At 52.0% G+C, this 12,568-nt stretch overlaps 1 protein-coding gene across 1 annotated transcript; it reads left to right on the top strand.

The window, feature by feature from the left end:
- The first annotated feature begins 2,027 nt into the window (after window positions 1–2,027).
- LOC136529416 (exocyst complex component EXO70H1-like) lies at window positions 2,028–4,028 on the top strand. The gene has a single exon (XM_066522488.1). The coding sequence runs from the start codon at window positions 2,122–2,124 to the stop codon at window positions 3,742–3,744; it is 1,623 nt and encodes a 540-aa protein (XP_066378585.1). The 5' UTR covers window positions 2,028–2,121; the 3' UTR covers window positions 3,745–4,028.
- The last annotated feature ends 8,540 nt before the right edge of the window (window positions 4,029–12,568 follow it).

Raw genomic sequence — 12,568 nt, 5'->3', positions numbered from 1 at the left:
AACTTGTCTTGGCAGTGGACGATGGACCCCATGGAGAACTCCAGTTTGGTGTCGAGCAGCGTCCTTGCGCTGTCGACTCCAACCCGGCAGAACGCGACCTCCATGGAGCACCCAAGCATGGCCATGGCCACGCACTTGCGGCCGTCGGTGTCAGGCTACGCCGAGAGCATGATCTCACAGAACAACACGCCCCTCATGTCTTTTAGCTTGATGGCTCTGTCTGCGGCATCCGCGTCCCCGTAGCCGTTGGTGGGATGAGGACGCCGCCGTGACGTGTTCGTCTGCTGGCAGGAGCTCAACGCGGGGGGCACGGGCACCAACGAATGGATTCAGCAGCGTCACGGGCGCCGCCTCGTCCATGAGCGCCTGCCACCCACACGAGGAGCTGCATGCCACCTTGCCGCGCACGTCGGGCAGCGTCTTGGACAAGACCTTCTTCTCCGGGACGCAGTAGAAGCCGACGCGGTCCGAGTCGGGGTCGAACGGGAGCAACAGGAGCGGCCCGAAGGTCTTGAACGGGATGGCGGCGCGCCATGGGGAGAAAGCGGATCGGAAGGACGCCGCGTCATGGCCTGACGCGAGACGCTGCCCGATGGACTCGAGGAGATCCTCTGGCAGGCCGGATCTCCAGTCAGGGAGAGATAGGGACCTTCTCTTTAGATTGGGAGGCTGAGCCATGGAAGACAGATGACATTAACTATGGTTCACGCAAGAAACAGCAAGCGAGGGCGATGGAACACGTGAGCGTAAAACCAAATGAAAGGAGGAAAAAGTTGTCCCTTTTGCAAATGCAAAGAGGGGAAGTAATTAAATATATACAGATTTGGCAAGGTTCTCAGAAATGCAAAGAGGTTCCTTTTGTCTTAATTCTCTTTCCTTCTGTGTTAATTCCCTTTCCTTTTGCTCGTTGCATGTATGTTGGTGCATGCAAACATGCAATGTGTATATGGATAGCACAATAATTTTGTACTTCCTATTTTGCCGTGATTTCTCTATCACATGACAGACAATATTCAATCAAGGAGATGTCGTGGGATCACAGGCGTGGGCAGACGGAAGAACCAAAACAAATGTCGCACCAAAAAATGTCCACACTTTGTTCTTTTTAGTTGTAGGAGATGTGTTGGGCAATTTGGATGGCAAAGGAGGTACAGGAGGATCGATGAAAATTGTGTTGTGGGTCCGCTTTTTCATTTTTAGAGACCAATTTTGGCAATTGTTGGAGATGGGAACAATAGCTCCCTACTCATTTTTAGTCACTTGGTATAATCATTGTTTTAGCAAATAAATTTTAAAAAAGCCTATTGGAGATGCCAAAATGGAGTGGTCTGGTATGCCAAACCGAGTGTTCTAGTTTTTCCATCTTGCAAAACCTTTCATATCGCCATAACTCTCACATCCAAACTCCTCATCAGGTGATCTAGAAGTTTCCCTTGTTTTGATTGTCTCGATGAGGGCTTTGTCTTGGTGAACTCAAATGCATGATTTGACCTTATGTTGGATCTGTTTCAACCATCAAGGGCTACTTCATGACTTCAATGAAGTTTAGACAAATTCTCTCCAAATTTGACATCCTCAACCTGCAAAATACTTTGGCATGTATGCCAGAAGTAAGCATTAATACTGGGATTCCAATTTTAGTCTATAGGACGAGCAATGAAATCTGGTTTTGAGAAAGAAGATCGGACTAAACAAGAATTAAGGAGGTAACATAGATTCATGGATTAAAAAATTCATTCATCTATTTCCCCCCAGAATAATAGTGGCCACTGGAAGTAAAAGATCTCGTGTGCTGGTGAAGAAGTTAAGCCTGGGGTTGCCTTAATCTCCCTGCAAGCTATCACCCAATCACGAAACAAGAAGGAAAAGTAATTCCGTGTGGCAATCGTTGCCAAAGTCAGCATTGCATTGCCGTTGCGAAGAAGGGCACGGGCACAGCCACAGCCACACACAGCCATCCTGGTCTAGACGTCTAGACATTTGAACGCGTTGGCAATGCGAAATATATCCTTTGTTGCAGCGATCGACTCCGGCCAGCTGCGTCCATCACTCCACATCGCCGTGGGGAGCATACCAATTGCACTTGCACGGTTGCACCTAGCTAGCTAGAGCTGTAATGCCATGGCGTCTGCTTGGTGGGGAGCATGGAGGCGGAGAGTCTCCTCATCCACCAAGCGACGCAGCGATCTTGTGCTGCCAATTTTCCGGCCGAATGAGAGACCAACACAACATAATCTGGCTGATTATCACAGCTACAACAACTGTGGCATCAGCACCACTGCTTCAGGTACCACTACAACCATGTCCAACACCTACACAGCTAGCACCACCGCGTCCCTTCCAGTTGCACTTCCAGGCGCCACCGCCGGCGGCGAGGGTGTAACGGACAATAATCAAGAGAAGATGAAGATGCGCGAGCACATCAAGGACCTGATCCACGAATTCCGTGGTGCAGCAACTAGCGATGCCCTGGGCAGGTGGCTGTCGGAGCTGCAGGTCAGCTGGGTTCTCCACCTCACCCAGCTGGACGCGTCTGCAGGGAAGGCCTTCGTCTCGCGGCTGCTCCAGTACACCGCGCGCAGCTGGATCCTGGCTCTGCACGCGATCAACAGCTCCATAGTCAGCTTCAACGGATGGTGTAGTAGCCAGGACCAGGAGGAAGACGAAGCAGTTGCTGTACTCTGGCCACCCACTTCGGAGTTGGTAGGGTTCGTCGCAGCAACCTTCTTGCAGATGCTCCCTTTCGTCGACGTCGTCGTTGCACTGGAGGTCGCTAATCCGGCTTGCGGTGACGACCATGGCGGTAAGGGTGGTGCAGTGGCATCGGCTCACAAGTTCCAGACACTGACAGACGTCCGTGAAGCTCTCTCTGGGGTCTCAGAACAGGTCCAGCTCTGGAACTTATGGCTCTGCTACTCCCGTGATGCAGAAGCCACAAGGATAAGCGGCGAGATGAACAGCCTTCTGTTAGCAAAACTGGACAAGCTGGATGTGGCCATACGGGAGACAAGAGACCATATCAGAACTCAGTTCATGTCCTTGACGCACCACCACGGCACTACATGGGATGTATCATGGCTCGATCCATCGTCACTTGGCATTCACAAGGCCACTCGGTCCATAGTAGGCTACATCGTTGTGCTATCGACCAGCTATGACCGGTCAGTGGATCCTCCCAATGTACATGTACACGAAGAGTGGTTTCGTCGTGGTAAGGATGTCGTCGTCCGAGGCGATGAGCATACCAGCTCTTCCATCTTGATCATACTGATGATTCGTTACCTAGAAGAACAGCTCGCCAAAGTGTCACGGTCATTCCCAGATCAGAGCCTCAGGTTCTTGTTCTTGCTCAACAATTTCTACTTCGTGAGGAAACAACTTCGCACGAATCGGATTTTGGATGTCCCCATGTATGCCCTAACTCGCAAGATCGACGGCTACATAGATAGTTATCTGCGAGTTTCTTGGACGCCTGTGCTAAAACCCTTACACAATCACTACTCACCTTGTTGCTTCACGAGGTACTCAGCGCAGCATAAGTTCGAGACCAAATTTGATAAGACCTACACCGCACAAAAGCTCTGGAAGGTTCCAGACCCAGAACTGAGGGAAGAGCTGCGCACAGCCATCATTGAGAGAGTCATTTCATCCGTCACAATGTTCCTGGAGGATAAAGGGATCAGCGCCTCAGGGTCCACTCCGAAGAAACTCGAGCAGATGTTGGAAGAGTTATTCGAAGGATAAGCTGGTGCGCCACAATGCAAAAAGACAACTTATCATACCTTTAGTTATTATTTGTCCTGCTTCCATCACTATGTTCTCATTATATATATTGTTTCATTTCCGGTTTTAAATGAAATGATATATTGCATCGAAGTACCTGACTTCTGGGGCACTATGTAAAGCCGATGAAAGGTTCAACCACTAATGTAAAGATGTTGCACTTCCTCGGATCAGTAATTGTGAAGTCTTAGTTTCATGCTAATGTAGGTTTTGCTCAGTAAGGCAATAAGAGTAGGATTCTTATTTGGCAACATTGGCCATTCAACTTGCACTACTGGAAACCAAAATATCCATGTGGTGATGATTTAATGACGGTTATATCTAAGGACAAAAACAGATCAGATGTGAATGGATGCATACACGGATGCAAATATAGAAAATTATGTTTTACTCATATTTAGATTTGGACAAGGATTTCTATCAAATGTACTAGATACAGATATGAACAGATAGCATGGTCAACAGATATTCAGATACTAGCATTAAGCTACATATCCGTATCACATATCTAATTTTGAGTATCCAGATTCAGATCTGTTGTACAATATTAAATACCCAGATTAGATACGAACTATCTCCATTTAGTGAACCTCTCAGATTCATATATGTACTATCCATTTGGTTGTACTATCCATTTGGTCTCTAAACCCCTTTGGACAAACGGACAGAAATTATCCGTCCTGTTTTCATCCCTGAACAAACAGATGGTAGCTTAAATGCAAATTTAGGGGTACTTTAGATTATATTTCATAATGACAACAGTGCAAATGTAAATTTTGGTGGTTACTTTACATTGTCTTTTATAATGGCAGTGGTGGGTGACTTTTTAGAAAATATAATAGATTTGATGGCTATTACTATCATGATTGTTAGTCTATCAAATTGATGGCTAGATGTTCTAGTTTGTGTTAGAACTCCTAGGATGTGTTTTTACGATTGACGTAGAGACTCTGTTGGGGCCTCCAATTATTAACAGTAATATTTTTTTAAAAAAATGTTACCCATATTTCCCACTGTAACAATAATGTAAAATAATACCTACATCTTGATCTAAATTATTGAACGCTACCATCACATAAGTAACCTAAAGTAAACCACCCCAGTCTTCTTATAAGTTACCACAAATGTCATTATAAAAATCTCCTAAATTTATATCTAAATTGCCTACCTCTACTGTTATTAAAAATTACCCTAAGTAACTAAAAATCTAAATTACTTGCATTCATCGTTATACAGAAATATTCCAAATACTTTGTATATTTGTCCTCAACTCCTCATCATTGATTGTGACTGAATCCAAAAATTGTATATCAAGTTTACAATAGCCCTTTTCACAAAAAGAAAATAAAAAGAGCTTACAACAGCCCACACATACGTTACAGGGCCACTCCGGCCCAGTCACCTCCACATTAGACCTTCGGGCCGTTTGCTTCTTCGTTGAACCATTCTTGGCATCGTATTGTGTTATCGTAATGGGTACAGGAGTGCTCACACATTGACAGACCGTGTACACGTACATGGAGGATGATCGAGTAACTTGGCTCTCAAATTTATCATGTTTCATAAGATTTTGAACACAATGGCAGGAGCTCTGCCTTTTAATTAAAATAGGGAAAGAAAGTTTATGTACAAGCAAAGACAGACGAGGTTAAGGTTTCATCCCCCCCCCCCCTTCCCCCCATACGCCCGTGAGCTAAACGTACTCAAGAGCTCTCTTCCTTTGGTGGATGTCCTCCTTTATCCTTGCGGCTACCTGCGGCCCCGTTTGTATCAAGTTGTCAAAAATTCTCCTATTTCTCTCCTTCCATATATTCCAGAAGGTGTAGATAACTACCCCGTTGAGCCGCCTCCGCTCAGATCTTGGCACTTTCGCTACCGCATCTTCCCACCATGACTTGATGTGGGTGGGGTTTACCTGGAGTTGTTGTTGCAGTTGAGTGAAGTTTTCCCACGATAGGATTTGATCCCAAACCGCCTTGGCAAAAGGGCAACAAAGGCATAAGTGGAGGCTTGTTTCTAAAGGCCCGTTGCACATGACACACTGTTGTTGGTGCGGCCACCCTCTCTTTTGTAGGTTACGAGCCGTTAGAATTTTATCTTGCACTAAGATCCAGGCGAAGATCTTGCATTTGTTCTCCACATGCGCTTTCCAAATCAATTCCGTACGGAAGGGGGGGAGCGAACCTCTGAATTGGATTCTGTATGCCGAGCGGGTGGAGAAATTCCCGTCATTGGTCCAACGCCAGGTGATGGTGTCTTGGACACCCTGCTGTAGGTGCACATCTTGCATTCGTATCCACAGGGATACAAGCTCCTCTATGTGGGTAACCGAGGTGATTTTCCTCCCTAGTTTACGTATCCAATTGTTGTTCCGCATCTCCTTTTGCACCGTTTGGTTAGTCCTTGAGACTAGCCGGAACAAGTTCGGGGCTAGGTACTTAGGAGCTTGTCCATCGAGCCAACTGTGATGCCAAAACCTTGTCTTTGCACCATCTCCCAAAGATACATTGATTGAAGAGTTGAAGAGGAGGCGGTCATCATCAGAACACGGGAGCTCCGAGCCGCTCCAAGTCTTGGACTCGTCCGCCCATTCTTGCCAAAGCCATCGCAACCGGAGAGCTCGCCCAAATCTCTCTAGGTCAAGGACGCCTAAACCCCCAAGGTCTTTTGGTCTAGTAACTGTCTGCCAGTTAACTAGGCAGTGTCCGCCGTTTGCATTCTCCTCCCCCTTCCACAAGAAAGACCTCCTGATTTTATCTATCTTCTTCTTAGCCCACGCGGCGAGAGGAAACATTGTCAGGTGGTAGGTTGGCATGGAGGAGAGGACAGAGGTTACTAATGTGAGACGTCCCGCTCTGTTTAGCCATCTTCCTTTCCATTTTGGTAGCCTGTGGGCAATCCGGTCTATGAGAGGTTGGACATGAATTCTTTGCAGTGATCTAATATGGAGTTGTAGCCCCCAAATATTTGCATGGGAAACCCCCTCTAGTACCGGTGAAAGGTGACAGTACTTGGTCTAGGTCGACGTTTCCACAACCAATCGGATGCACCGAGCTCTTTTGTAGATTTATATGGAGTCCCGAGAATGTGCCAAACGCCTGCAGGATGGTTTTGACAGCTTCTACATCATCTTTTGCGGGGTTGAGGAAAATGGCGGCATCATCTGCATACAATGAGGTTCTCCATTTAGCCGCCGTGCTTGGTAGGGGGGTGAGAATCCCCTGTTGAGTTGCTAGGTCAAGCAGACATTGAAGCGGGTCCATAGCTAGGATGAATAGCATCGGCGAAAGCGGATCTCCCTGGCGGACGCCTCTGGCATGGCTAAAGGTGGCCCCCTGTCGCCCATTCAGCATGGGTGTCGAGGAGGATGTACGTAGGATGATAGAGATCCATTCCCGCCAACGCTGTCCGAAGCCCAGAGCCTGCATCGTCTCAAGCAGGTACCCCCAGTGCACCATGTCAAAGGCTTTGTGGATGTCTAGTTTCATGAACAAGGCCGGAATCTTCTGCTTGTGCAGTTTTTTAACCGCGCTCTGGACGTACAGAAAATTATCGTGGATGCTTCTCCTTTTTATAAATGCGCTCTGACAGTTTGAGACGAGGGAGTTGAGTCGGGGGGCCAGTCTGTTAGCTAACACTTTGGAGAAGATCTTTGCAATGCCATGGAGTAGGCTGATGGGTCTAAAGTCGGTAATTCTCGTTGCATCCGTTTTTTTTGGTAGAAGGATAATGGAAGCCGAATTTAGCCATTCGAACCCCTGGGCATTCAATGTGAATAAGCTGTTCATGGCTGCCATAACATCCTCTTTAATGGTTTCCCAACAAGCTTTGAAGAAGGCGCCCGTGAAGCCATCCGGTCCCGGCGCTTTGTCGGAAGGCATGGCGTATACAATGTTTTTTATCTCATCCTGGGAAAAAGGCACCTCCAGATCAGAAAGATCATGCTGATTGTAGCCTAGGGCTTGCCAGTTGATTGTGAAATCTCTCGGCGCCACGGAGCCAATGTGGTCTCTAAAATAATCGTGTATGACCTTTTCTTTATCTTGGTGGGCCACCGCGATTCCCCCATCCGTATGTAGACAATGAATGTAGTTCTTTCTCCGTCTAGCATTTGCTCTACTATGGAAAAATTTTGTGTTAGCATCCCCACATTGGATGTAAGTTAGCCTCGATCTCTGTCTGATTCTTGATTTTTCAATAGCAGCGAGCCCAGTGCTACGGGATTTGAGTCGGCGACATAGGTGAAGCTCCATGGCCGTGAGCATCCTATGCTCTTGGGCTGCTTCTAGCTGCAATAATACTTCTTTCACAATGGCGAGCTGTATCCTTGTATCCCCTATCTTGTCTTTCTTCCAACGCTTGATTGCTTTTGCCACACGCGCCATTTTGATATGCAAGCGTTTGATAGGAAGAGCCGAGGCGACCGGCCTATTCCAAGAATTTTGGACGAGGTCTTGAAAACCTTCCATCTTAGTCCAGTAATTTTCAAAGCGGAAGGACGTGCTGTGACGGTGGTCCAGCTCTCCCTGTAGCAGCAGAGGGGTATGGTCCGACATTAGTGATGGGAGGGAGTGTAAGAAACACGCTAGGAAGAGCAGGTCCCACTCGTTGGTGCAAAGCAGCCTGTCAATTCTAATGAGCGTCGGGTTGTCCTGGTGATTGCTCCAGGTGAAGCGACGCCCATTTAGCTTGATTTCTTTAAGGCTCAAATGATCGATCGACGCTCTAAATGCCCCCATGAGGCGCCGGTTTAGGTTGGAGTTGTTTTTGTCTTCTGCCTGGTAGATGAGATTGAAGTCCCCCAGGATGAGCCATCTATTGTGGACCGGCGGTGGAATGTTCTTCAATTCTTGGAGGAATTGAAGTTTAGCTGCCTCTCCCTGCGGACCGTATACCACTGTAATTTGCCACCTTGTTCCATCGGCCCTCATGTTGATCTGCGTGGTTATGGTGTTCGAGGTAAGTACAATGTCGGAGAGGCCGAAGAAGTCTTCATTCACTGCAAGGAAGATGCCTCCTCGAGTCTGTTCCGCCGGTAGCACCGTATAGGAGTTTACAAATTTCGCTCCGACTGTTCTTCGTACCACATTATGATCCATCAACTGTAGCTTTGTTTCCTGTAGACATACAACGGTTGCAGCAGTGGTTCGCACTAACTCGCACACGGAGTCCTGTCGTGCTCCGTCATTCAAGCCCCTAACGTTCCAATTAAGAATGTTGCAATTCAATTGTGCCATAAGGAAACCAAGTGATCCCATTTTAAAAATGCAATTGGGAAGGTGGCAAGAATGGCGCCACCCAGGACATCTGAACTGGCAACTTGCCGTAAGCTAATGACACAGATGCATATATTCAAGAGAGTTGCAAGGCGAAAACGCCGATACATCTGAACGCCGGTCGTCGGCAGAGCAAAACGAAGCAAAAGTTTGTTGTTCACCGAGGTAAAGGTACTGCTAACTAGGAGATGGAGTGTCCAAGGAGTTTGATGGGGATACGACTGAAGGCCTCTGGCTGTCGCCCCGCCCAACCCCCATAGGTGGACAAGCACAAAAGATGCGGAGCTCTCTGAGCTCCCGCTGCCGCTGCGATGCACGGTTACTAACATCGTCTAATGACCTACCCCAGCAACACAGAAGATGTCTAGGCGCTGGTGGTGGGCAGCGTTGCCGCTACGTCGAGGCCACACAGTGCCGTCAGCGCCTTGACAGTGTCGTCGTCGAGGGGACCCTTGAATAGGTTGAAGTAGCGCTGCATCGCCTCGTCATGGTTGAGGCCTTGGACGTCGAGGATGCCGAGCTTTTTCAAGAGCACTTGTCTGGCCTTTGTTTAGGTGTCCCCCCTCGGCCAGATCTTGGCTGCAATGCGCATGCTCCTGCGTGCCGGGGCAGGTTGCCTCTTGCGTCGCTGCGGCGGGCTGGGCTGGCGCACTGGACCCTGCAAAATGGGCTGAGGCAGAGGTTGTGAGATCCCCAGTAGGAACTGTGACACCACCGCTGCAGTGTGAGTTGTGCTCTGGCCAGCGTCGGCGAGTACCTCTGGGGTGTAGGTGTGACAGTCGCTGTTGTGGCCCGGTTGCTGGTGGTGGTGAAGTCCAACCGTCATGCGACGACCGCGCGAACAGTTGGTGGGCGTTCCGCGGGGGCAGCGTCTGGAGTAGACGAGCCCCGGGCGGAAGCGAACCACCTGGGGGCTTCTCGTCGGCTGTGTCTGCTTCCGATGTGGGGGGAGGACACATGGCCGCCTGGAGTAGACTCGCCCGCAGCGGAAGCGACGTTCTGTAGCGAGGCGAGGTCGTTGTGGTGTCACGTTTTCTTGGTCGGTGACGGGAGGACCCTGCAGATCAGCGTTCGTCAGCGTCTCCGAAGCTGAAACGCTCGGTGGTGCGGACGTGGATGACACTGCAGCATCAGGTGTGTCTTTCGGCTTGCAGGGCGGGGAAGCAGTGGGCGAAGGAGTGAAGGGCTGGTTATTGACATTGCTTTGATTAGCACGCACCTTTGGAGGGCTTGGTGATGGATGATGGTTGTTGCCGGCACCGTCGAAGTCCGGTGACTTGCAGCGCTGGCGCGGTGACGGGGACTTGGAGCGCGTCGTTGTGGTCCTCGGCTCCGAACGCGCGTGCCTATGCGGCCTCCGGTGCTGCGCCCGTTCTCTACTGCGACCTCTGGTTCTGCGTTGAACCTCTCCCTGGCGGCCGGAGTCAGCGGGCTTGGCGAGCAGGGGCCGGAACCGTGTGTCCGCCCCACGTCCAGCCACGACGCCTGGGGCCGAAAGGGTGACGTCATGGCCAGCAGTGTCGCTCGGGGCAAAATCATGGGCGCCAAGGCCAGGAGCGACGTCGTGTAGAGGTCGACGACGACCCCCGTGTTCGGGGCTCCGGTGTCGACGTCCGCCATGTCTCGACTCCGACCGCTCCCGCTCGCGATCCTTGGGCGCTCGCGACAGGCTACGGGCGAGGCGTGAGTACCAGTTGTCGCCCTGGCGCTCCCGGCGTCCACGGCGGTCGTCGTCGTCGTGGTGGCGGTGGCCACCGCGGAAGTCAGCAGGCGGAGGGTCGTGGCGGTCACGCGGTGTCCTTTCACCGTCAACGACCCCGTAGTCCCACGTGTACACGCGGGGAGCAGCAGCCCGTCCATCTCTCCTCGGAGGATCCTCCACCAGGTCAAGGTGCACCAGCACCCTGAAGGTGAGTCCCCGGCGGCCGCGCCCGGGCTGCGCGCTATGGGACTCTGCTTTCCTGCAGGACAATGTGAGCCACGTTACCTTCGGTATGTCTAACGGATTGTGTGTCCAGGCCCAAACACAGAGTGCCCTGGTGTCTGTGCGGTCCAGCGACGCCTTCTCGATGTAGTCAAGGTCGCAGGCCCTGGCGACAGCCCTCTTGGCGATGCTCTCGTTCCAGGCGTGAAGAGGGATGCCCTCCAGGCACAGGCGGACTCGGAACTTGAGGTCGCAGATGTCGCCGTGCGTTACCAGCTGCCACGGCCGTGTGTGGTTGTCGAGGTTGCGATAGGGGAAGGTCCCCTGCGCCACCGCCTCGTCGCGGTGGTGGCGGTGCTTGAAGTCGACGAAGAAGTCCTCAGGGGCGTGCCTGACGACGGTGACATCCTCCGGGCGAACTGGAAACTGATGGCAGATGGCCCTCTTGATGACCTCTGGCTCCACCACCGGCCTGTTCCCCCCCCCCCCCGCCATGCCACCATGCCGTGCATGGATAGACGACCGAGCTCCTGGTCCATGTTGTCGACGGAGAACGCCACGGCGCAGGTGTCCAGAGGACGGACAACGGGGTCCCCGGGCCTTGCCATCGTCGCCGCGCGCAGAGGTGGGAAGTTGGTGTCGTCGAGCGGTGGCGGAGCAGTCTTGGGCATGGAAGCTTGCTTTCTGGAGGGTGAATGCCTGCTCGTGCACACGAAGCTTTTATGCCCCCAGCGGCCACAGGAGAAACACCGCACCGGGTCTCTGCAATCCGCCGCAGCGTGGCCAAGGGAAAGACAGCGGAAGCATTTACCTCTCATACGCCGCTGCAGATCGTCGCTGTGGAGATGGCGCGCCGATGTGACCTGGGTGGTTGAAGGAGTTGAATGCGCCATGCTCTTGAACTCCGGGAGACGCCACCAACGTCTCGGGAGCACCAAAGACCACCCGTCCTCGTCTTCTGACGCGAAGCGCGCGCGTGAATGCGCCCCATCGGCCAGCTGCCGAGGCCCGGTGACGGCCTTGAGCCCATCCAAGCCGTGTGCAGCGGACTGGGGCACGGGACTCCACACAGCAGCGGATCTGAGGCAGGATTTGGTAGGCGTAGCAGCCATGGAGTAGTAGCTTCTGACCGGGGGGTTGCAGAGAGGCGAGGTAAACCTGACGCGCTTGCCCGACATGCTTCCCGTCTTGTCGTACCCACTGGCCGTAGCCGCAATGGCCGCGACGAGGCGGGGGTCTGGCCCCACGACGACCGAGGGAACAGGGGCCGCGCCGCGAGCGGCGACCGACGTAGCAGCGGGCGCGCGGAGCCGGAGATCCGGCTCCACAGAGGCCGATTTGGTGGCCTTGAGGCGGGGAGGAGACGCCTGGGGTGGGGAGCGCCGGGGGGGCGGACTCGGTCTGCGTCCGGGGGCCACCGTACCCCTTGCGAATGGGGTGAGGAGGACGGGCGCGGGGTGGGGAGTCCGCAGACGTACGGTGACCACGCCCGGCGGCGGCGGAACTGGGCAGGGGGGAGGCGTACGGGGGCGGGGGCGAGCGCCAGGGGGCAAGCTCGATCTGTGGCTGGGGGCCACCATACGCC

Source organism: Miscanthus floridulus, chromosome 19 (genome assembly GCF_019320115.1).
Source record: "Miscanthus floridulus cultivar M001 chromosome 19, ASM1932011v1, whole genome shotgun sequence".
Lineage (NCBI taxonomy): Eukaryota > Viridiplantae > Streptophyta > Magnoliopsida > Poales > Poaceae > Miscanthus > Miscanthus floridulus.
This window is presented reverse-complemented; position numbering and strand designations above follow the sequence as displayed.

What these genes read in the sequence shown, in the direction of transcription:
- LOC136529416 (XM_066522488.1), top strand. Translation starts at nt 2,122, where the DNA reads ATGGCGTCTGCTTGGTGGGGAGCATGGAGGCGGAGAGTCTCCTCATCC.